Source organism: Balaenoptera musculus, chromosome 11 (assembly GCF_009873245.2).
Source record: "Balaenoptera musculus isolate JJ_BM4_2016_0621 chromosome 11, mBalMus1.pri.v3, whole genome shotgun sequence".
In the NCBI taxonomy this organism is placed as follows: domain Eukaryota; kingdom Metazoa; phylum Chordata; class Mammalia; order Artiodactyla; family Balaenopteridae; genus Balaenoptera; species Balaenoptera musculus.
The window spans coordinates 56,521,402-56,546,624 of NC_045795.1; the positions used below are offsets into that span (position 1 = coordinate 56,521,402).

At 49.0% G+C, this 25,223-nt stretch overlaps 1 protein-coding gene across 7 annotated transcripts in view; it reads left to right on the top strand.

The window, feature by feature from the left end:
• Window positions 1–25,223, top strand: part of XYLB (xylulokinase) — a 43,909-nt gene that overhangs the window by 13,273 nt on the left and 5,413 nt on the right. Inside the window, exons 9-18 of one of the 7 annotated variants that reach the window (XM_036870608.1) lie at window positions 1,760–1,878; window positions 4,974–5,055; window positions 8,798–8,838; window positions 9,410–9,525; window positions 10,318–10,433; window positions 11,086–11,159; window positions 15,706–15,802; window positions 20,534–20,592; window positions 22,083–22,170; window positions 24,983–25,077. In XM_036870608.1, coding sequence (XP_036726503.1) covers window positions 1,760–1,878; window positions 4,974–5,055; window positions 8,798–8,838; window positions 9,410–9,525; window positions 10,318–10,433; window positions 11,086–11,159; window positions 15,706–15,802; window positions 20,534–20,592; window positions 22,083–22,170; window positions 24,983–25,077 — 887 coding nt within the window. Of the gene's footprint in view, window positions 1–1,759; window positions 1,879–4,973; window positions 5,056–8,797; window positions 8,839–9,409; window positions 9,526–10,317; window positions 10,434–11,085; window positions 11,160–15,705; window positions 15,803–16,753; window positions 17,373–20,533; window positions 20,593–22,082; window positions 22,171–24,296; window positions 24,832–24,982; window positions 25,078–25,223 lie in introns of those variants that run through there. The other 6 variants (XM_036870609.1, XR_005021995.1, XM_036870613.1 and 3 more) reach the window with 6 other exon arrangements.

A 25,223-nucleotide genomic window follows, 5' to 3' on the forward strand; every position in this document is an offset into this window, starting at 1 on the left:
TTTTTGTCCACATTTGGGGAACTCATGAGAGTGGTGAGCTTCTGGAATCAAAACCCTAGCAAAAATAAATGCAGATACTATGTATAAAACAGATAACTGGGCTTCCCTGGTGGCGCAGTGGTTAAGAATCCGCCTGCCAATGCAGGGGACACGGGTTTGAGCTCTGGTCCAGGAAGATCCCACATGCCGCAGAGCAACTAGGCCCGTGCGCCACAACTACTGAGCCTGCGCTCTAGAGCCCGTGAGCCACAACTAGAGCCCGTGAGCCACAACTACTGAAGCCCTCATGCCTAGAGCCCGTGCTCCACAACAAGAGAAGCCACCACAATGAGAAGCCTGCGCACCGCAACAAAGAGTAGCCCCCGCTCGCCGCAACTAGAGAAAGACCGCGCACAGCAACGAAGACCCAACGCAGCCAAAAATAATTACTTAATTAATTAAAAAAAAAACATAACTAATGAGAACCTTGTGTATAGCACAGGGAACTCTACTCAGTGCTCTGTGGTGACCTAAATGAGAAGGAAATCCAAAAAAGAGGGGATATGTGTATATGTATAGCTGATTCACTGTGCTGAACGGTAGAAACCAACACAACATTGTAAAGCAACTATACTCTGATGAATAAACAAACAAACAAATAAATAAATGCAAACGATGCCAGTGAGGAAGGAGAGCTGGGAGGAGGTTGCTGGAGGAGCTCTTGGCTGAGACTAGCATGGAGGGAGGAGAATGCAGAGCAAGAGCCCAGGCCTGGGAGAGTGGCCTCGGAAGAGCCTCGAGTCGCTCCGCGTCTCAGGGAGCTCAGCTGAAGTGTGTGAGTGCTGTTGTGCACCAGACGCTAGTCTAGTTTTAGGGCAAGTAGGGTGACTAAGGAGTGGTCCTGAAGCTTCGCTCACAATCTGGAGAAGAAAAGCTTCGTCCCACACAGGAACCCAGCTCCTTGGAGCTCAGACCAGCAGAGCCCTACGCATGGAAGAGCCTGTATCCACCTGTGTCCTCCACACTCACCCCAGCCGGCTGCTAAGTGCTGCTGGGGAAGGTTACATTGTTGCTCTAGACATTCCTGAGCTTCACACTCAGCTGGGCCTCCACCCGCTCCCCTCACTGTCCAGAAGTCACCTCTCAATTTACCAGCGGTCTGACCATCTCACATGGGCACGGGGCTCTAGCAGCACCCAACCCACCTGCCTGCCTCCACCTGGGCCCACAGAGGAGGAGGAGGGCTGTCCACCTGAGCTCTGGGTTCTCCCCCCTCCCCATCCTCAGGAGAACCTTGGGAGAAGTAGATCGTTTTAGGGAAGACTTAGCTGATCTTAGTAACGAGCGTGAGGAAGTTTAGAGGCGTCTGAGAGCTTTCCTCGAAGAGTTAGATGTGATTGGGAAGTCCCTGGGAGCTGACCCACATCAGTGCCAGGGCTGCCTCTAGCCTTGAACCCCAGGGGACACGCAGAGCCATCCTAGGTGACGTTGGTGGGAGCTCCCCTCCCCCAGCCAGGTCTTAGAGCAGCGGATTTCCAGGCTAACTGTGGCATTTAAGCCCGTGAGGAATGTTTGGGGGGGCGGAGGCATGTGTTTCTAAGGGCCCTGCTGGCCTCTGGCTCTCTGGTTCGAGTTACCTAGGCACACTGTATACGTTCCATCGGGAAAGAGCTCCAGATATACGTTTGCTGTAAGAATGATCCACTCTCGGCCAGATTTGTGCATTTTTACAAAAGGTCCTTTTTTAAGATTTCTCTTTCTCGTTTCCTTCCTTCCTTAGGTTCTGGAATGAATTTGTTGCGGATCCAGGACAAAGTCTGGTCGCAGGCTTGCCTTGGTGCCTGTGCACCTCACTTAGAGGAGAAGCTCGGCCTGCCGGTGCCGTCATGCTCGGTTGTGGTAGGTTCCCTGCCCAGTGACGCGGCTCACTGGAGAGCTGGCAGCTACTGGGAAGCTGTGTAGTATACACACACACACACACACCCCCATCCATTTACACACGGGCACACACACATGTGACTTTGTCTAGTACAAGATAAGTATTTGACGTGATTCAGAGCGAAATGTCTGTATCAGTGTCTTGTACTCAGGTGCAATAACTACATCAAAGTAAAAAGCTTCTACGCAGCAAAGGAAACGGTCAACAAAGTGAAAAGGCAACCTATCAAATGAGAGAAAATATTTGCAAACTATATATCTGATAAAGGGTTAATATCCAATACATATATAAAGAACTCATACAACTTAACAGGAAAAAACCAAACAATTCAATTAAAAAGCTTTAACCAGGGACTTCCTTGGTGGTGCAGTGGTTAAGAATCCAACTGCCAATGCAGGGGACACGGGCTTGAGCCCTGGTCCCAGAGATCCCACATGCCGCAGAGCAACTAAGCCCGTGCACCACAACTACTGAGCCTGTGCTCTAGAGCCTGTGCGCCACAACTCCTGAGCCCACCTGCCACAACTACTGAAGCCCGCACTCCTAGAGCCTGTGCTCTGCAACAAGAGAAGCCACCACAACGAGAAGCCCATGCACTGCAACAAAGAGTAGCCCCCTCTCGCCACAACTAGGGAAAGCCCACTCACAGCAACGAAGACACAGTGCAGCCAAAAATAAATAAATTAAAAAAACAACAGGGACTTCCCTGGTGGTGCAGTGGTTAAGAATCCGCCTGCCAATGCAGGGGACATGGGTTCTATCCCTGGTCCGGGAAGATCCCACATGCCGCGGAGCAACTAAGCCCATCTGCCACAACTACTGAGGCTGCGCTCTAGAGCCCGCGAGCCACAGCTACTGAGCCCGCATGCTGCAACTACTGAAGCCTATGCACCTAGGGTGCACACTCCGCAATAAGAGAAGCCACCACAATGAGAAGCCCATGCACTGCAACGAAGAGTAGCCCCTGCTCGCCGCAAGTGGAGAAAGCCCATGCGCAGCGACGACGACCCAATGCAGCCAAAAATAAATAAATAAATTTATTAAAAACAAAAACCCTTTAACCATCAGTGTGGCACCCACATTCAGAATAGACACTGGCTGTCCACGCCCTGGTTTCCCCTAGTTGGCCGGCTAAGTTCTTGGTTGGGCCCTGCACTCGACCCTTTGGCGGGGAGCATTTGCCCCACGGCCAGAACAAGCAGAACCCCGAGGTGGTGCAGAGCGTTGGCTGCGAAGGAAGGACAAGGGCCCCTGCGTCCCGGGGAGAGTCACAGAGCTGGGAGGGGTGGGCCACCAGGAGAACCAGGCTATCACGAGTGCCTCAGTCCTCACGTTGGGAGTCCCAACCACAGAAGCACTTTCGGAGATGAACAGTGACCTGCTGAAAACAGCCTTTGCCACCATGAGCAGAATCTCAAAGCCAAATCGTCATCATCCAGAGGGTGCCGTGAGGCCAGCGCACAGAGCTTAAATTAAGGGTGTCCTGCCCTGTAGAAGCAGACAGTTCAGGACCCAGGCAGGCTGATGCACAGCAGAAAGAAAAAGGAAGGGCTAACAGAAAACAGCCAAGCCTCTGGGACTGGTATTCCGCACACGGCTTTTAGTTTCAAGTGAGATGGAGAGCGGTGTTTTGTCCACGGCAGCCGGCTTTGTTTGCCTTATGCCAGGAACACATGCCTCCAAGAGGTAGCCCGTGCAGACACCAGCAGCTTGAGGAATGGAAAAGAACTGATTGTGAAAAGTGTACTTTCATTTGTAACATAGGTACCCACATGATGGGGGGAAACAAGCAAAATCCATGTTTTCTGTCATCTCTTTTTCTGAAGGTGGTGCCCAAATGGCTTTCTCTCCTTTTCTGCAGGAAAATATTTGGAGATATAGTGTAGCAGACGCTTCCCACCTTGCATCCTCCCAGCCCACTTTTTTGCCAGCTGTTGTGGCTTCACGCAGGTGTCGCCTAGCAGAACCCTGCGTGAGCTGCATCTCATTTTCCTCACTTCTGCCCGGAGCCATCTGGGACTCCACAGTTGTGCTCTGCCAGCCTGGAGGCTCAAGGAGGTAGCACCCCACGTGTGCCCTTCGCTGGTGGGGAGCTACGGAGAGCTGCTCCCTGTTCCACCCCCAGATGGACAGCCCCCCCGTGCGTTTCATGCAGCTCCTCAGACGCAGCTCACAGCCATGACCAGCTCCACAGAGGACCCTGGGGTGGGCTTTCCCCCCTTCCCTGTTTCATTCTTCCCTGTCCCCTTCTCATTTCCTGGGGTTACTTCCCCAAATAAGCCACCTGCACAAGCCCTGACTCAGGCTCTGTTTTCTGAGGCAATGGAGGCCAAGACAATTATTTCCCAGGAGATGGCTTTATTCTGATGTAAATCCGAAAATTGGCTGGATGGAGTAAAATGTTCTTCCCAGACACCAGGAAATCCCATCATTTATTTTACACTTTTGGAACCAAGACAGGGAAAGGGGGAAAAATGCTTTCTTTTCATAACTGTGCTCTCTAAAGACTGTAGGTCTGTCCAGAAGTTATCCCTGCCCTCTGATCCCACAGGCGGTCTTGGAGGGGCCCTGAGAGCTGTGGTTCCTGGTGGAAGCACCTCCTCCACACTGCCTTTCCTTGCTTTATTTTCTTTAGAACGTTGACCTCTGCCCAAACGTGTCCAATTACTCTTAATCTGACTGATAGAGCGTGTGTGCAAGGCATTATCTACTTCTATGAGTTTGCTTAATGATTTCCTCCTGTTATTTCTTTATTTTTAACGCTACATCCATAATTTGGAGCTTACAAAGCAAGTCCACAATCGGAACTGGTCTGTTCTAGTTGCCTTGAATCTCAAAATTAAGTGGGCTTCAAGGCAGTGGGATGACCTCACGTGCGTGGTTGCAGCCCTGTGCTGGGCTCCTCTGGTGTTTTGTGAACAGGAGGGACGTCCCAGGTGTGATGTGACTGTAGGCCCCACCCAGGCCTGTGGCCTTCCTGTGGCCCGAGGTGTGGACAGTTGTGTCGAGCAGGTGGGGTTTGCCTCAGCAGAGCGTGCTTGCCTTCTCTCCTCAGGGGGCCATTTCTTCCTACTTCGTCCAGCGCTATGGGTTTCCTCCAGGATGCAAAGTGGTGGCCTTCACTGGGGACAACCCAGGTGAGTACCTCATGGGATTTCACCCTCCCAGTAGCCTGCCTTGGTCCTTGCTGGACATTGGAGAATGCCAGCCGGCTTCTTGGGGCTTCTTGGGGAAGCCTGTCCGTGGCGGGCCCTCCCTCCCTTGGTGCCCGCCCGCCTGCTGGTCTGAACTCTCACGCCTTGTACCTGCCCCACCTTGGCTCTGACTCCGCCCACAAGATCCACTGAGTGCTGCACCTCCAGGTGAAACCTGATCAGCGATTGAGGAAGACAGTGCCCACCCTCCCTCACCTGCCTTTTTTTTTTTTTTTAACAACAACCATTAATTTTTATTAAATTTCTAATTTAAAACAAATATTTACAACATTATCAGTTTGGGAAAAGACAAACAGTAAAAATGAAGAAAAGTGATGAAAAGACAAATTCAAGGGCAGAATAAATACAGCCTGTTTACACGCCTGCCTGGCCCTGGTGGCTGCTGCCAGAGTGCCAGACCCTCAGCCTCAGAATTAGCAGCAGTTCAAATTCTCCTCCAGTTTCAACACGCCCAAGGGTGGGATTCTGCACACCTGCCTTTTCTCTTCCAAGCTAAACATCTCAGTTCCCCCAACCCTTCCTCTGGGACCCAGCTTTGAGTCTCTGCCCCATCATTTGACCTATAGGTATGACTTCATCCAAGCCCCTTGTCTCCTCTTCCTCCTTCTCTTCTCTGGGGGTTCCTGAGGCCCCCCCTGAAGGGGCTGACAGGTCTCTAAAGAAAGGCCCAGTGGCCACAATGAGTACCACCAGAATGCTGCCCCTCACCCCACCTCTGCAGCCCTTTTCCTAACGGGCCACCAAATCAGGGTTGCTGGATAGAGCAAATACAAATACAGGACACCCAGTTAAACTTGAGTTCAGAGGAAGGACAAATGATTAGGTAGAATGAGTGTGTCCCAGGCAATGTTTGAATTTCAGATAACAAATGATTTTTCAGTGTAAGTGTGTCCCACATGTTGTTTCTCTGAACTTGAAGTGTGACTGAGCGTCTTATATTTTATCTGGCAAGTCTACCCCAAGTTGCCATCCTGAGCAGCCATTCCTTCTCTAAGGAAGTGAGTCTCAGGTACATATGAAAGGGTTTGGTGGAGGCCGGGGTCTGACTTCAGCCCTTCTCCTGGTTTCCACACCCGTGAGCCTCCCTGTGCTTACCTCCTACTGGTTGTACAGATGAGGATGTGGACAGCAAAAATAAAATAAAAAGAGGGAGGCACACGTGTCTAGCAGTGGAGCTGTGTGCCTAGAAATGGAGCTGAAGGTCTTGTTAAAATTCATTCATCATCATAATGATGATTTTATATGCCGTATTTCCTGCAGTATCTATGCGTATTTTTGTGCCCAGGAAAAAACATTTAAGTCACCGTTACTACTATTTCTGCCACCACTACGAGGAACACTCGTGGTGCTCCTAGGTCTGCTTTGGGCCTGTCTGCTTTGGAGCTGAGGGCACAGCGAGGATGTCCCCGCCACCCCTGTGGTCGCATCAGTGTCCTGGCCGTGCCCCCTCCCTTCTGGGGTGGCCCCCCCTCTGGCATCTGCAGGGAACCCCCAGGAGCCAGACGAGGGCCTCCCTGTCCCTGCGCAGGTTCTGTAGAACTTCACACGGAGCCCTGTTGTCAAGGCACAAACCCAGACTCAGAGCAGGTTTTGGAGAAGGGACCCTCGTGTTCCTGGTCTGAGGTGAGGTGAGATAGAGGCTGGTAGACAGTGGCCAAATTCCTGCAGGAGCAAGGCTTGAAGCCTGTCGCTCTGTCCCCTGGGCGCCTGATTTAAGAGGCAGCTCCGGCCCGTGGTGGGCACGTTCTGGTGCCCCAGCTCCTGGAGGATGCCAGGCCCCAGTTCCTGTCTGCCCTAAAAGCTGAGTCACCCTCAGAAAGGAACAGATGGTGCACAAGCGCCGATTCAGGACAATTCTGTGCTTTGTGGGCCATGTTTGTTTGCCTTTCAAAATGAAAGTAACTTCATCAAGTCTCGTTAGAAACAAATGTATTGTTTTTTTATATTGGAGCATTGTTGATGTACAATGTTGTGTTACTTTCAGGTGTCCAGCAAAGGGATTTAGTTATATATATATGTATATCTATCCTTTTCCAGATGGTTTTCTCATATAGGTTATTACAGAGTAGTGAGTAGAGTTCTCTGTGCTAGACAGTAGGTCCTTGTTGATTGTTTTATATATATTAGTGTGTCTATGTTAATCCCAACCTCCAGGTATTTCCCTCCCGCCCGCCCCCCGCCTTTCCCCTTTGGTAACCGTAAGTTTGTTTCCTAAGTCTGTGAGTCTGGTTAGAAAAATGTATATTCTTACACGTACTCTATCAACTGGAAGAATGTCAAGGAGAATAATGGGCCTGCTTTTGAACCACAGAAGCATGAGCTTCTGGGCATGTTTCAGAGGGAACAACAAAGAAGCAGCTTCCTAAACTGTCCTTTTGGACTGCGGTTTCAGGCTGAATGCTGGAGGTACCAGGCAGGTAGCCCTCAGCCGGTCCCTCCCTAAGTCTGACCTTCACTTTGCTGCTGCCTTAAGTAATGCATTAGTCTTATGCTTTTTTTTTCTTATACACAAGGGATACCTCTTCACTGCAGAAAAAAATTTTAAGTACCGACAAACCAAAGGAAGGATGTAAAAAAAAATCATCTGTAATCTCTTAACCCAGAGATAGCCAAAGTTAAAATTTTGAGGGCTGTCCTTCCAACCTTCTTTTCCTATGCCCATAAATAAACAGTTTATTTTAACCAACCAAGGCAATATTTTTGTGCAGCATCATTAGTGGTTGTTTAGGTTTCCATTGTTCTGGCATTTACTTTGCCAGTGTCCCTCAGATGGAGCTGGGAGATGGAGGTAGGCGTGGCTTCTACCGTTGAGGCCATGCGAACGTTATCTTGTCCCTTGTCCCTATAGCAGCGGTCCCCAGCCCTTTTGGCACCAGGGGCCAGTTTCGTGGAAGACAGTTTTTCCATGGACGGGCGTGGGGGTTTGGGGGGATGGTTCAGGTGGTAACGCGAGCGGCAGATGAAGCTCCGCTCACTCGCCGCTGCTCACCTCCTGCTGTACAGACCGGTAGGGGGCTGGGGACCCCTGCGGCCTATAGGATAAGCTCTCGGAGGTAGGATTCCTGAGTCCAGGGCTCTGACACTCTGCTGATCGTACCTCTGCAGCAGTGTTTGAGTACACCTGTTCCTGCCCACATTTCTCCTGCATTCATTCATTCACTCAACGTTTAAGCCTGCTGCTACATGGCAGACCTTCTTTCATTTCCAGGGTGTATCAGTGAGCAAGGCAGATAAACTTCACTGCCATGGGCCTCACATAAAGGGGGGTCAACATGACCTTTACCCTTTCCATACCACTGAGGTGGGGGAAAGCCCCTCACTCCGGCCTCGCCTTTGTCTTTCTCCGCCGTGTGTATCCTGGTGTCTTGACTTGCCCCCTTGGTCCTCTGCACTCCTGGGAGTGCCTAACAGTGGGTGGGGAGTTTGGACCCCTTTAGATGAGGTTTCTGAGTCCAAATCAGAGGCCCTGACCACAGAGACTCCACCCTCTAGCCCTCGGGGCGTCCTGAGCCCTTGGCTCACCCTGTTCCTGCGTCCCCCTTAGCTTGTGGACTGGGGTGGGAGATGGGGGCTGCGCTCCCATCTGGCGGGGTGGGGGTGACTGGTTTGCTTTGTGGCTCTCATGTGACCCCCTGCTAACCACAGGCTCCCCTCCCATTCTCAGCGTCGCTGGCAGGCATGAGGCTGGAGGAAGGTGACATTGCGGTAAGGTGACCACTCACTCCCTCAGGCAGGGTCAGCTTTCTGCCCCAGGGGACGAGGGTGCTGGGGTCTCAGCACCATCTTTGCTGCCTATCAGAGGGGCTTCCAGGGTCAAAAGGCAGCTGAGGGAGGGGATAGGGAGACCCAGGCCCCAGGACCTGCCCACAGGTCCTCTCTTAGAAGGTCATTTGCCTTTGCTGAGCAGACAAGTCCCCTGCCTGCCTTGACAGTGCCCAGTCGTGGTGAGCACAGTGGCAGAAGGGTCAGACCTCGGGCTAGAGCACTGTGAGCTCCCTAGGCGGTGAAGACGTAACCCAGACCCTCCTGCTTCTAGTGGGAAACCTGTTGTCACCCGAACCACGAGTTAGAGGTAGTTGTAGTAAGTTCTAGAAAATAGGCCCACAGGATCCATGGGAGCCTGAATCTGGGGAGCTGACTTTGGACTTTGGTGTGGGAGGGTCAGCAGAGGTTTCTCTGAGGAGGTGGCGTTTAATCCGAGGTCTGCAGCCTGAGGAGTGAAGCGATGGGGGTCAGGGCGCGTGGAGCTGCCTCACCTCTGCCCGTCTCTCTCCAGGTCAGCCTGGGCACCAGCGACACCCTATTTCTCTGGCTGCAGGAGCCCACGCCCACCCTGGAAGGCCACATCTTCTGCAACCCGGTTGACCCCCAGCACTACATGGGGCTCCTGTGGTAGGTTGGGTGGCGAGGAGGAGGTGCGGGCAGGTCTGGCACCATGTGGCGCCCCCCAGGTCGTTCCACTGCGCAGGCTCTGGGGGCAGCTGAGACCCCAGGGACTCACTGGGTCTTGCTGACAGCAGAGCTGGGTGGGGAAGCACCCAGGACCTGAAGTCTCCCCCAAACCCAGATACAGATCCCATCCCCAACACCTGTATCCTGTGTGGCCTGAGGCAGATCCCGTAGCATATCTGAGCCACACTGCTCATAAAATGCGGAGAATAAGAGGTTTACTTGATAGTGTTGTTACGCTATGTCTGGCACATGGTGGACCTTCAACCAATGGTAGCAAGGACATCCTGCTTCCTGACAGTTCTCATGGAAGGGGACTGTTCTGCACCCTCCAAACAGGCATTTGGGGACCTGCTGGAAGCTACTAAGGGAGGGTTTTTAGCCTTGAAGCTCCAAGAACCACTGGAGGATATGTAGGTCTAGTAAATCTGGCCAGCCCTGCCCCTTGTCCAGGTGGTACAGCGTGCTGAAACCACAGCTATGTCTCTCCCTGGGGCTCCTTTGTGGCAACCTCCCCTGTAAACAGAGCCCACGACAAGTGCATTTCCTGGTGACTCCCAGGGACATGCGCTGGGTCTGATACCTGAGGAGGAACCTCAGATCCCTGCTGTGCACTGGCTGGGGTTGTGGTCCAGCCTGACCTGCAGCCCCTCTACCTGGGACTCTTCACCAAAGCCCGTGGGTCCAGTCAGCAAGCACCAGGTCCCTCCCTCAGGGTTGTGTGCACTTCTGCAGCTTTAAAAATGGCTCCCTCATGAGAGAGAAGATCCGCGATGAGTTGGCTTCCAGTTCCTGGAGCGAGTTCTCTAAGGCGCTGCAGTCCACAGAGATGGGGAACAGCGGAAACCTGGGTAGGCTGTCTGGGGATGCCTGGGTCTGTGAAGGGGCAGCAGCTGCTGCGGGGAGGGGCAGGGCCAGGGAGAAGCCAAGGGGAGCCCTGACTGTCTGCACTTCTGCTCCATGGGCCTTAAAACTAGCGTGAGACCCCATGATCTGAGTGAGGTGGGGAGTGGCAGATCAGGCCAGAGCTGCATCTTCTGTGCCCCTCGAAGCCCCTGGTGACAGCATCAGAGATGGCAGCCACAGTGCCTGCTCTGCCCTGTTGCATGCCCACATGCAGCTTTCTGCCCCAGACACGAGGTCTTGTTAGGAAAAGTGCCCAGCATTGGGGCAGGCCTTTTGCGCAGGGAGGGGATGTGCCTCCCTTGGTCAAACCCATGCTGGTATTTTAGGGTTAGTTGGACAGCTAGCTGTCTCCTGGCCTGGGCGGCCACATGAGAGCAGGAAGAGCTGTCTCCACGAAAAGCTAGCCTAGGCCTTTCCAGTTGCCCTCCGTCCTGCTGGAGAGAAGGACCTGAGAATATTCACAGGTCTCCAGGGGATAGGGGGTCCCGGGGAACAGGGATATAGGGTCATTTCACCCTGCTTTTTTCTGAGGCTATTGAGAAGCTGATCTTTTGTTTTTGACCACTGACAGCTAATCTCTTCCTGGTCTTGTTTCAGGTTTTTATTTTGATGTAATGGAGATCACCCCTGAAATTATTGGACGTCATAGGTTTAGTGCAGAAAACCATGAGGTACGTGTGTTATTGGTATTGGAGCTACATTGGCTCCATTTTTGACTATTTAACAAATGCCTATCAAACTATGCTAGTTTTAGGGACCTCATTCATTTACTCAGCCATTGATAAAACAAATACTTAAAAATTTTTCTTTAAATTGAAATATTGTTGATTTACAATATTGTGTTAGCTTCAGATGTACAGCAAAATGATTCCATTTTTTTTTAGATTATATTCCATCATAAATTATTATAAGATATTGAATATAATTCCCTGTGCTACACTGTAAATCCTTGTTGCTTGTCTATTTTATGTATAGTAAGTAGTTTGTATCTAATCCCATACTCCTAATTTGCCACCACCACCCCCGCCAGTAACCATTAGTTTGTTTTCTATGTCTGCAAGTCTGTTTCTGTTTTGTATATAGATTCATTTGTATTTTTAGATTCCTCATATAAATGATATCATATGATATTTATCTTTCTCTGACTTACTTCACTAAGTATACCACTTTCTATGTCCATCCATGTTGCTGCAAATGGCAACATTTCATTCTTTTTTATGGCTAATACGCCATTGTATAGGGACTTACCTGGGTCCAGTGGTTAAGACTCTCGGCTTCCAATGCAGTTGTGCATGGGTTCAATCCTTGGTTAGGGAATAAGATCCCATATGCCATGTGGCGTGGCCAAAAGATATTTTTAAAAATATATATTCTGTTGTATATATACCATATCTTCTTAAGCCAGTCATCTGCTGATGGGCACTTGGGTTGTTTCCATGTCTTGGCTATTGTAAATAATGCTGCTCTGAACGTTGGGGCTTCACGTATTTTTTCCAATTAGAGTTTTCCCTGATAGATGCCAGTCTTAGGAGTGGGATTGCTGGATCATATGGTAGCTCTGTTTTTAGTTTTTTAAGGACCCTCCATACTGTTCTTCATAGTGGCTGCACCAATTTACGTTCCCACCAACAGTAGGAGGATTCCCTTTTCTCCACACCCTCTCTAGCATTTATTATTTTTTGACTTTTTGATGATGGCCATTCTGACTGGTGTGATAATTAGTGATGTTGAGCATCTTTTCATGTGTCTGTTGGCCATTTGTATGTATTCTTTGGAAAAATGCCTATTTAGGTCTTCTACCCATTTTTTGATTGGTTGTTTGGTTTTTCAATATTGAGTTGTATGAGCTGTTTGTATATTTTGGATATTAACCTCTTGTCAGTCTCATCATCTGTAAATATTTTCTCCCAGTCCATAGGTTGTCTTTTCATTTTGTTGATGGTTTTCTGTGCTGTGCAAAAGCTTTTAAGTTTGATTAGATTCCCTTTGTTTATTTTTGCTTTTATTTCTTTTGCCTTGGGAGACCGAGCTGAGAAAACATTGGTATGATTTATGTCAGAGAATATTTTGCCTATGTTCTCTTCTAGGAGTTTTATGGTGTCATGTCTTATATTTAGGTCTGTAAGCCATTTTGAGTTTATTTTTGTGTATGGTGTGAGGCAGTGTTCTAACTTCATTGATTTACATGTGGCTGTCTAGCTTTCCCAACACCACTTGTTGAAGAGACTATCTTTTCTCCATTGTATATTCTTGCCTCATTTGTCATGGATTAATTTACTGTAGGTGCGTGGGATTATTTCTGGGCTCTCTATTCTGTTCCATTGATCTATATGTCTGTTTTTGTGCCAATACCATGCTCTTTTGATTACTGTAGCTTTGTAGTATAGTCTGAAGTCCGGAAGGGTTATGCTTCCACCCTTGTTCTTTTTCCTCAAAATTGCTTTGGCAATTTTAGGTGTTTTGTGGTTCCATATAAATTTTAAGACTGTTCTAGTTTTGTGAAAAGACATCATGGGTATTTTGATAGGGATTGCATTAAATCTGTAGATTGCTTTGGGTAGTATGGCCATTTTAACAATATTAATTCTTCCAATCCAAAAGCATGAGCTATCTTTCCATTTCTTTGAATCATCTTCAGTTTCCTTTAATAATGTTTTATAGTTCTCAGCTCCTTGGTTAAATTTATTCCTAGGTTCTATTTTTTATGCCATTTTAAATGGGATTGTTTGTTTACTTTCTCTTTCTGATATTTCATTATTAGTGTAGCAGATTTCTATATATTAATCTTGTATCCTGGGACTTCCCTGGTGGTCCAGTGGGTAAGACTCCTTGCTCCCAGTGCAGGGGGCCCAGGTTTGATCCCTGGTAAGGGAAGTAGATTCCACATGCCACAACTAAAGATCCTGCAATGAAGATCCTGCGTGCTGCACCTAAGACCTGGTGCAGCCAAAAAAAACCCCCAAAAAACAAACAAACTTGTATCCTGCTACCATGCTGAATTCATTTATTAGTTCTAATAGTTTTTGTTTGGAGACTTTAGTGTTCTCTATATAAAGTATCATGTCATCTGCAAATAGTGACAGTTTTACCTCTTCCCTTCCAGTTTTATTTCTTTTTCTTGTCCGATTGCTGTGGCTAGGACTTCCAATACTATGTTGAATAGAAGTAGTAAGAGTGGGCATCCTTATCTTGTTCCTGAATTTAGTGGGAAGGCTTTCAGCTTTTCACTGTTGAGTATTAATGTTGACTGTGGGTTTGTCATAATAAAACAATACTGTTGACGTGCTAGGGTGCACTCTAGATGCTGGGGCATCAACAAGATATAAGACAGATGCTGTACTTTCTCACAAAGAGGAGTGTGGAACATTTAAGGGTTCTCCCTGAGCTAACGTGTGCTCCCACTGATTGTCATTAAGCATCTTGGAGCCTGTTTCCTTGGTGAGCCTTATCCTACACCTCCCATCTCCAGATGATGAATTTCCTCCTGATTGAAAGAGCCTCTGGCACAGGAGGCACTAATATTTGATGATGTTTATTGAGCACAGTTTAGTTCCAGGCACTATGTGTGTGGGTTTCTTTATCTTCCTCATTTACCTCTCAAAGCAACTCTGTGAATTAGGTATTTTCATCCCCTTTACAGATGGAGAAACTGAATATCTCACCCAAGGCACCAGGGCCTAGGTGGTGGAGGCGGTCAAACCCAGTCCTTTCTGGCCCTAAAGCCGCTATTTTATTTGCCCTCCACCACACGACCTTTCCCAGGAGGGATTTGGTTGATACTTGCTGTTTGGAATTGACTTTTCTGTGAGATGGTTACCAGAGTCATCACCACATTTTGGATTGGACCTGAGAGACTTTTCTGACCCTAAAAGGTGTCTGGGGAATTTCAGTAAGTCACTCTGGCTAATAAGTGTAACAGAGTTGGTGTTGGATTATATGCCGATGATGGCATTACATATTGTATTGTAGATGGAAAGCTTTGTCTAAAGTATAGAGAGTTCATCTCAGTCTTCTGGTGGGGGTCAGTTTGGTTTCTGTTGCTCGTAGAAAGAAGACATGCCTGTTCTCTTTTGTGTAGATCTGTCTGGGTTTATCAAGAAGGGAGTTTTCTTCATTCATTTCTTCAATCAACAGATATGTGTGATTGGTGCAAACAAGACAAACAGGGTCCCTGCTCCATGGAGCCCAGTGTCTAGGAGGATGTAAACAGGTGAACGAACACACACACGATTACGATGTGTGATGTGGCTCAGACGGGAAGGAACAAAGCGACGTAGGGGAAAGCAGGGCGTGTGCCAGGGACTTGCCTTGGATAGGGTGACCAGGTGGGCCTCCCTGAGGAGGTGGCCTTTAGGTGCAGACTTGAAGGATGAGAGGGATCCCACGTGGGAAGCTTGGGCGGAGTCCTGGCAGAGGGAGCAGTTTAGGAACTGAAAGTAGGTGAGTTGGGTTGGAGCAGTTCCTGAGGGAGGGAGCGGTGGCGTCAATCACTGGTCTCAGGGGCTGGGGAGCGGGGTGAGGCTGGAGTGGGCGCCATTCGGCTTTAGCTGGAAGGGCAGAGGGCGCGCCACAGTGGTGGGTTCTCAGCACAAGCTCTCCCTTCATGAGCATCAGCTACATGGACCAGGCTCTGCTGTCTGCTTTTTAACAACCCTGAAACATAGGTGCTCCCATTACCTCAGTTCTGTTAAGAAAGAAAACGAGAGACTCAAGAGGGAGGAGGTATGGGGATATATGTATATGTATAGCTGATTCACTTTGTTATAAAGCAGAAACTAACACACCACTGTAAAGCAATTATAGTCCAATAAAGATGTTAAAAAAAAAAAAGAAAGAAAATGAGGCTCATAAGATGTACGTTAACTTATTCGAGGTCATAGAGCTGAATGGCAGAGGCAGAACTGGAACCCTCGGCAGCCTGAAACCGAGCTCTCCCATCCTCTGACTCCCCAAAGTGATACACGCGTGAGGCCGTGAGCACGTGTGTGTGCGTGTGAGTGTGTGACGAACAAGTTAGTGGTTCAAGAGCACAACTATGGGTGAGCTCCAGTGGAGGCCTGAGTCATGAGCTCTGAATCTGGGCTACTCTTAAAAAGACACCACACATACGCACACACCACATACATACACACCACACACATACACACAGACACACACACACACACAGTGAGTGGACAATGAGAGTTCTTCACTCTGCCCACTTTCTCCCGGAATCAGGTCTCAGCATTCCCCTGGGACGTGGAGATTCGAGCACTGATCGAAGGACAGTTCATGGCCAAGAAGATTCATGCCGAGGGCCTGGGCTATCGAGTCAGTAAGTGAGCTGCTGGCGGGCTGTGTTCTGGGGTGGGCGCTAAGGGTTCTGCGCATACCCTGAGGTGCTTGAGACCCTTCCTGGCCTTCAGGCCAGGCCTAGTGGACACTGTCTGTTAAGGCTCCATTACAAGGGCCTTGTTCGTGCAGGAGGGGCGTGGAGCCTGGCTCCTGGTGGTGGGGTGAGAAAGCGATCGACTGGCACTGTGGGCAGGCATAGACCAGGAGGCAGGTTGTTCCTGCATCTCTGCTCCGTCCCCAGGAGCCTCATGTCCTGGCCAGGAACTATAGGACTTGGGAGATCTTTCTGTAACCCTAAGCTCCAACCTGCAGACTAAATGTCCTAAGCTCTGGATCCCGAGGACACGGGCAACGCAGGTGGGAAAGGTCTGGGCTGGGGCCATCACTGGACCTTCACCTTCTAGCCTGGGCAGGCCCCATCTGCCTGTGGGGCACAGCTCTGGGCATTTCAGCTTGAACAGGGAAGAGAGGGGATGTAGAACCACTGTCAGAACTGAGAGACCTGCAATGGAGAGGGCAGAACCAGGGCCGGGGGAGGCCCATGGGGAAGGAAGGGACTTCTAAGAACTTGAGCTATGGAGTGTGGGCAGCTTTAGGAGGTCAGCAAGTTCCCCTTTTTGATGGCGCTGCAGTGGTCTGGCGGGGGGCAGGAGGCGCGTCTGAAGGAGGTTGGACCCGCCGACCAGAGAGTCCAGGTTTCCAAGATGTATTGTCCCTCTGGGCCAGCCGTGGTCAAGAGAAGGTAGAAAACCCCTGAATCCTCTTAGCTTGAAGGCCTCCTCATGATACTTTTACGGACAATCCTATGTAGTATATGTTTTATGCCTTTGAACCAAATAAGCAAAAGGATACTTTAAAAATAAGCACTAGGTAAACCTTTTTGAAAACCTGTTAGGCAGCATCTACTAAAGCTGCTTACGCGTCCACCCAGCAGCTTCACTTCCCGGTGGATGCGAGACAGAGATGTGGACATGTGTTCACTGAAGACGTGCAGGAGGACACTGCCGGTGGCCCTGTGCTTAGCACCCCACGCTGGAAACAACACAGTGCCCATCGATGGTAAGATAGGTGCCTTGTGGGGTGTTCAGGTGACATGATCCTACACAGAAATGAAAATGAACCAGCCTTAGCCACGCGCAACAAAATGGATGAATCTCACAAATGAAAACGCTGAGCAAAAGAAGCCAAACCCAAAAGTACGCGTGGCAGATGCCGTGGACATCAGATTCAAAAACAGAGAAAACTATCGCCTGTTGTTGGAAGTCTGGATCGTTAGTAGTTACCTTTCGGGGGGCATGGAGGGCCTCTGGGGTACTGGTGAGGCTCTGTTTCTTAGGTTACACAGGTGTGTTTAGTTGTGAAAATGTGTCAAGCTGTCAGCTTATGGTATGTATGTACATTTGTTAGGATGTATGTTATAGTTCAACAAAATTTTTTAAATAGAATGAACTTTATAAACAGTCCCACTCCTCTCCATCCCCCCACCCAGAGTGTAAAAAGAAATTCCCCAAAGGTCTCCAAAGGCTTCCAAGGTCCCTGAGAAGTGAGCCCAGGTGAGCAGGGCAGAGATGGTGCTGAGGTGGGCGTGAGTGACTGGCAGGAAGGGTTTTCCGGTCGTCAGGAGGGGGCACTTTGGGGGGCTGGGGGGCTGTCTCCACCGGCCCAGTGTGAGGGGAGAGGCAGTGAGGGCGGAGGGGCCCTCCTGGCCTCCAGGGGGCTAGTGTGATCACGTCATCGTTCCCAGCCTCTGAAGCGATTCTTGTGCAAAACAGCGTAAGCTTACTTATCCTCTTAGCAAGCTTAAGGGTCGAATCAAACCTGTCCTGCCAGCTCTGCTGGGTTCCTCTCAAACAAGATCACATGAATGAATGCGCTTGAACCTAAAAGGGTAAAAGGGCTGCACGAACTGTAGGCATCATGCTCCCAGTGGCTGCATGGCTTGTGGCATCGTGGGATCTTTTTTTTTTAAATAAATTTATTTATTTATTTTTGGCTGCATTGGGTCTTCGTTGCTGCGTGCGGGCTTTCTCTAGTTGCAGCGAGCGGGGGCTACTCTTCGTTGTGGTGAGCGGGCTTCTCATTGCGGTGGCTTCTCTTGTTGCGGAGCACGGGCTCTAGGTGCACGGTCTTCAGTAGTTGTGGCACACGGGCTCAGTAGTTGTGGCTCGCGGGCTCTAGAGCGCAGGCTCAGTAGTTGTGGTGCACGGGCTTAGTTGCTCCGCGGCATGTGGGATCTTCCTGGACCAGGGCTCGAATCCGTGTCCCCTGCATTGGCAGGCGGATTCTTAACCACTGTGCCACCAGGGAAGTCTGGGATCGCGGGATCTTAGTTGCCTGACCAGGGATTGAACCCCGGGTCCTGGCAGTGAAAGCGCGGACTCCTAACCACTGGACCCCCGGGGAATTCCCTCGAGTTTCATTCTTGAACTGTCATAATCTCGTTTTAATAACATCTAAGAAGAATAAAAAGACATTTGAAGTAACACTGATGATCATGATAATAATAGCTGCCAACATTTATTGAGCACGTACTGTGTGCCCAGCCTGGTTCCTAAGCACATTATGTTTATTAACAACAGTGTCTCTGGGGCGGGTACCAGTATTAGTCCTGCTTCACAAAGTAGGAGACCAAGACTCAGAGTGTTATATCACTTGCTCGAGGCTCAAAATGTTGTATCACTTGCTCAGAGCTTCTGAACCAAGCCAGTCTGGTTCCAGACTCTGGGTTCTGAACCATGGGGTTACCTCTGCTTTCTTTAAGGAATGATCACTTTCTTGATGTTTGGACACCGTGAGACATATGCACCCAGCTGGGCGGGGCTAAAGCCATCGTCCCTTTTCAGCTTATATTTCGATGTGTATTTCATTTTGTTTAGGTTGACTTATAAGAGCAGAAAAACCTTATAATAGCAAGTTTGGAAAATAAAGGAAAGAAAACTACCTATAATCCCATCCCCTCTCCCCAACCACTCCTGCCATCTAGGACCGTTTTCTTCCAGTCTCCATTATGAGTTTATTTTTTATAAAGCCAGAGTCCTATTCCCTTTGTACCTACAAAGAGGACATACAAACCTAAAAGTGTGTCAAAGTCTTCATGGTGCTTTACATCATGCCCAGCTGAGTTTTCTTGCAGTCGTGAATGGAGCATGTTTTGATTTTCCAACATGGAATCACACTGGAACATCTTCCCACGTCCTGGATTGTCTCCTTAGCTGGCTGACATTCCTTCCCCTTTTCCCAGCCCAGGTAGTCTCTCATTTTTTTAAAAATTAATTAATTAATTAATTAATTTTTGGCTGCGTTGGGTCTTTGTAGCTGCGTGCAGGCTTTCTCTAGTTGCAGTGAGCCGGGGCTACTCTTCGTTGTGGTGTGCAGGCTTCTCATTGCGGTGGCTTCTCTTGTTGCGGAGCGTGGGCTCTAGGCACGTGGGCTTCAGTAGTTGTGTCACATGGGCTCAGTAGTTGTGGCTCACAGGCATTAGCGTGCAGGCTTAGTAGTTGTGGCCCACGGGCTTAGTTGCTCCGCAGCATGTGGGATCTTCCAAGACCAGGGCTTGAACCCATGTCCCCTGCATTGGCAGGTGGGTTCTTAAACACTGCACCACCAGGGAAGTCCCCAGGTACTCTCTTAATGGCTGAGGGTGAAGATGGGGGAGGCTGAGAGGTGACAGCAGAGCCTTATAACATTTATTTGTTTTTAAATACCTGCATAATAAATGAATGCCTCTTCATTGTAAAAGAGTCCTGTGACACAGGAATGTAGGGATCTAAGCACTATGAGATTACAGAGCTCTGTTTTTCTGCCCTGCCCCCGGCTTCCGCATCACCACTTACACGGTCCATGGGGGAGAGGAGGGGGTGAGGAGGACTAGCTCTGCCTTTGGGACACCTCTCCCACACCAACACCACCTAATGCTTGGCCGGTTTTTCTGTGCTGGCAGAGTTTATGTGCCTCTGGAGGATCACTATGCCATCTATCTTGTACTGCAGGTACAGCAAGTTAGCGCTTAAGGGCTCATCTCATTCTAGGATTTAATTTATTTGCACTTCTTTGCATTTACAACTTTTTTTTTTTGGCCATGTGTCATGCGGGATCCCCAGTCGACCAGGGATCGAACATGTGCCCCCTACAGTGGAAGTGCGGAGTCTTAACCACTGGACTGCCAGGGAAGTCCCTGCATTTACAACTTTTTGATAGCATTAAATAAAAATATGTTTTTGTTTATTCAGCATTCTGTGATTGTCACAGCACAGGGGATGTTCTTTCTGGACCATCTCCATTTTAACCCGAAGTGGAACTATATGTCTTTTACTAGACTGTGGTTTATTATTTTTTATTGTGAAAAGTATGTATACAGTAGAATATGTGCTTCATACAGCTAATTGTGAAACATATTAATAAATCAAACACCTGTTCATAGAGCACTCTGGTTAAGAAATAGAACATTGCCAGAACCTTAGATCCATCCTGTGTACCCTCTTCAGTTGCATCCCCAAGAGGTGGATGAGGAAGCAGCCTCACAAGCAAAGTTCACATTGGACATGCGTGGACAGAACCAGCTTTAGATCTCCCCTGCAGTCCTGTGTGATAAGCAAGAGGCCTTGGCCTGACACTAGCCCTTTGTGGTAGAAGAACTCTGGAAAACAGCTTTTTCTGCCTTGGGGGAATTGTCACAGCCGTTTTTTGTTTTTTGTTTTCTTTTTTCTTGCAGTGCCTAAGACAAAGATTTTGGCCACTGGAGGAGCATCTCACAACAGAGACATCTTGCAGGTAAGTGCCGGTAGCAAGCCCTGAGCTAGGGCCTCTTCCACGTCTAATACTTGCGAGAGCCAGACACTCAGCAGTAACACTGCCTCTGTTCCCACTCTGGCAGGGATGGGGAGCTTACAGCTCATTCTCTCCCAGGAAGCCAGCTCTTTACAGCGCACATGGCAAGCAGATTCTATCTTACACTCAAGTGAAAACCACTGCCCTGTACAACTCCACTCTCTGATACCAGCACTGGCCTCTGGCGTCACACAGAAAGTGCCTGTCCTTCATGGCAAACCTTCTGACATCTAATGCCAATGTTCTTGTCTTCCTCAAGGTTTCCCCCTTCCAATTTAAACATCTCTGATTTTCCCAGCCATTCCTCTTATAATACAGTTGCCAGAATTTGTCACTGTCTTTCTGGTCCTTCATTATGCTAGACATATATGACCCAAAGTAGAATCAACCTGCAGATATCTGACAATCAAACTGTCAAATCATGGGGCTGTTAGTGTCTTATTGGGACACTGAGAATTTTGGGGTATAGCCCGAGGCTGCCTTAGCTGTTGGAGTAACTGAGTCAACTGTTGACTTGTACAATAGTATACCTGTCTTAGGTAAGATTCTCTAGAAGCAGAGCCTGAAATGGAAATTATTCTATGAGTGATTTGTTGGGAGAGTGCTCCCAGGAGAAAGGGAGTGAGGGATCCAGGTAGGGCAGGGGAAGAAGGATAGGCAAGGATGTGGTTTTGGTTGGAATCAGCTTCAGCTCCATCCCATGGGGAGATATGGTCCATGAACTATGCTGCAGACTTGCTTCCACCTTGGGGTAAGAGGGCCAACTCGCTGTCGTGGGAAGAGATATGAATAACCTCCTGTGAGAGGCAGCCTCTGTTCAGCAAAGAGCAATTCTTTTGAGGAGGGGCAGCTGTGAGCCATTAGCAGCCAATACTCACAGCATCTGGGTGAGGGTGCACACCGGTCCAGTAAGGGGATCCGGATGGGGCATCAGCAATATCTCTGGTTAACTAAGACCCCCCCAAGTCTTTGTCATGTGAGCTCCTCTTAGTACACATCCTCTGTTCTAAATTTATGCAATTTATTTTGGGGACCTACATGGAAAACTTTTTTATTCTTGTAAGACATGCATTTGTTAGTTTGGGTTTGTTTGGCCTTGTTAATATTAGTCTGAGACCTAGCCATCTCCACCATGATTGTTTGTTGCTAAGCATACTTTCTAAATCTTCCTCCTCGTCTTTGATAAAATGGTTAAACAATGCAGGGACAACCCAGAGAGCTGTGGCCCTTCACTAGAGACTTCTCCCAGGTCACCCTGACCCTATTATCACCAGGGCAGCATGGCCAAGTGTACTTCCTTTAAGGCGGTAGAGGTGGAATGGAAGGTATCAGAAGACATATTAGAAAAGAGAGCCCAGGAAATGCATGTCTGTGTGCATGCTCCCTCTGAGGAATGAATGACTCACCACAGTAAGAACTTCTGTCCTTTCCAGGTGCTGGCAGATGTGTTTGGCACCCCAGTGTATGTCATAGACACAGCCAACTCAGCCTGTGTGGGCTCTGCTTACCGAGCTTTCCATGGTAGGTCAATGGATGGCGTCAGATGCCTCTGGAAGCGGTTGGGGCACTGGCTGGGCTGAGGACACTGGGAAAGGGAGATTGGGATGTTCCCAGTCTTTAGGGACATGGGAGGCTTGGAGTCTTTTTTTTTTTTTTTTTTTAAACTATAGGGCCAATTTTTTTTAAAATTATTTATTTATTTATTTATGGCTGTGTTGGGTCTTCGTTTCTGTGCGAGGGCTTTCTCTAGTTGCGGCGAGCGGGGGCCACTCTTCATCGCGGTGCGCGGGCCTCTCACTATCGCAACCTCTCTTGTTGCGGAGCACAGGCTCCAGATGCGCAGGCTCAGTAATTGTGGCTCACGGCCCTAGTTGCTCCGCAGCATGTGGGATCTTCCCAGACCAGGGCTCGAACCCATGTCCCCTGCATTGGCAGGCAGATTCTCAACCACTGCGCCACCAGGGAAGCCCAGGCTTGGAGTCTTTAGATTCACTTTTCTCCCCTCCCAGCAGGGGGGAACCAACCCCACTCTGTTCCTTTGTGCTTTACTTAAACTGGGAAAGAGAGGCAGGGTCCTAAATAAATAAGGCCTGGTCAGAGTCAGACTCAGCCCAGGGACATTGGTGGAGGGCACTTGGGCATGGGTCTGGACAGCTGGTGGGCAGGAAGGGGTAGATAAAGTCCAGAGCCATCTTTTCAACAAGAGCAGAAGTTGAGACAAAGGTGAAGGCTTGAGAGCCAAGCAGTCCAGGACCCTGGACAGCTCCTTGGGGGTAGTGGGGAACCACGGCTCTGATGGAGGCCTCCTTGAAACTGCGGGAGCAGCACAGGCCCACAAGGGCGTTCTTCTACCCATGTGGTCGACTTGCCCTGTCCTCTGCCTGCTCAGGCCACTCCTCCGGCCACCCATGTAACTCAAGGGCCTTGTCCTTTCCCTCTAGCGGTTGCATTCTTCACGCATTTATCGTTAACTTTTTAACACACCTATTTAAACTTGTATGTTTTCTTTCAACATTGAGAATTAATCAGGGACCGTAGCCTTCTCTTAATAATTAAACTCTTACTCTTTCATTCCCCTCCCTCTCTGCCCTATCCACCTCGCCACACCTTGTGCCTCCGCCTGTATCAAGATCATTGGGCAATTTCTTTCTTTCTTTCTTTCTTTCTTTTTCTCTTACGGCTTGCAGGATCTCAGTTCTCCGAACGGGGATTGAACCCAGGCCACAGTGGTGAAAGCACGGAGTCCTAACCACTAGGCCACCAGGGAACGGGCAGTTTATTTCTAGGCTGTTATGTTTTTAATCAAACTTTACAACATGTTGGCTTTTATTTGCACTTATGTATGAGTTTGTCTTTTTTTTTTTTTTTGACTCTCTGCAGTTTCTTTTTCCTTCATCTCTATGCTAGTTTTGTTGGAATATACAGCCTGAATACATTTTTAAGAGGAAATTCAGTAGGTGATAATTTTCTGAGGGCTTGCATGTCCAGCAAGGGCTTGGTTTCACCCTCCCAAAGAATGCTACCTTGGCTGGACAAAGGACTCTAAAATATTTTCCTCAGAACTTTGAAAACACCATTCCATAAGCTTCCAGCCTTCAGTGTTGCCCACGAGGAGTCTGGGGTTTACTTTATACTCCTCCTTTTGCCGAAGCAGAAAAGGAACTACCCTTTGGGGCCTCCACTGCTGTGCTGCACTGTGTTCCTTTCTTATTTTTCCTTTTCCGTGCCTATTTAGTTGTCAGACATTACCTGGGGGTACTGCCCTGCTCTGCCCTCCAAAACTAAAACCTGAGCTAGGTCCTAGCACACCAGTTCCCACTTTATGTGGACATCCATTCTCTCCGGCTGGGTCCAGGGATGAAAGCCAGTCATGCAAAGCCAGTCTGTGAGTGAGTAGAGGGGGACAAGAGTCTTTCAAGTAGTCTCTCTGGTGGCTACCCCACCGCCCAGTGTCCCCTCATCCACACAGCTCTGGGCTGGGATATTCCAGCGTTCTTCAGAGAGAAAACTGGGCCTCACATTTTCAGTGGGCCCTCCTTCCCTCTCGGTGGTCTTGAGTTTCCCTTCAGTCTGATACTGCTCCTTAAATTGCCTGGAAATCCCTTACTGTTTCCTGCCCACCTATGGCAACCTTCTCTCTTTTCCAGCCCTGCCACCCTTTTGCTTGGTGAGCATTTATTGAGTGCCTCCTGTACGTGGGCAGTGTGCTAGGCACCAGGGCTCCAGTGGAGACCCAGTCCTGGCCTCTCAGAACTTCCAGCTCAAGAAGGGAGGGACCTTAAACCAGTCTGTGGCAGAAGTAGTGAGATGTGCCCTGAGGAAAGCAGATGGTGCTGAGGGCTGGAAGGGATGTTCCTAGCGGCAGCTTTTCTGAGAAGAGAGAAGAACATTCCACACAGTGAAAAGGCTCTGAGCAGAAGGAATTGAGAGAAGCTGGGGGGGGCTGGAATGCAGTGAGTGATGCGGAGAGTGGAGCCACGTGAGGGAGGAGAGGCGGGCGGACCCTCCCCTCTGTCAGAGGTCACAGGTTAGCTGCCTCCCGACATGCGCTTCAGACAAAGAAGGCCCTGCTGAGAAGAGGCCTGCACTTGAAACTTCTTCTCTTTCTCTCTTTTTTTTAAAGATGGTTTTATGGAGGCCCAATTTATATAACATAAAAATCACCCATACTTAAGTGTACAATTCAGTGATTTTTAGTTAACTTTACTGAGTTGTACAACCATCACCATAATCCAGTTTTAGAACATTTTATCACTCCAGAGAGAAAATGCTGTTTCCGGGTAACGCCTTCATTTGCAACATGCACTGATGTGAAATGAGCTTTCCCTTCTAGGCCTTGCAGCTGGAACAGATGTGCCCTTTTCAGAGGTTGTGAAGTTAGCCCCAAATCCCAGATTAGCTGCTGCCCCAACCCCGGGAGCGTCTCAGGTAAGAGACCATCAGAGTTCATTCGTGGCATTTGCATCGTGAAAATCAACTACGTTCTTTTTTCCAAAAGGTAAGTTTTTCTTTATCACCTACATTATAGTTCATGTGCTCAACTAAAGGGGAAATCTACTTTTTTTTTAATTGTC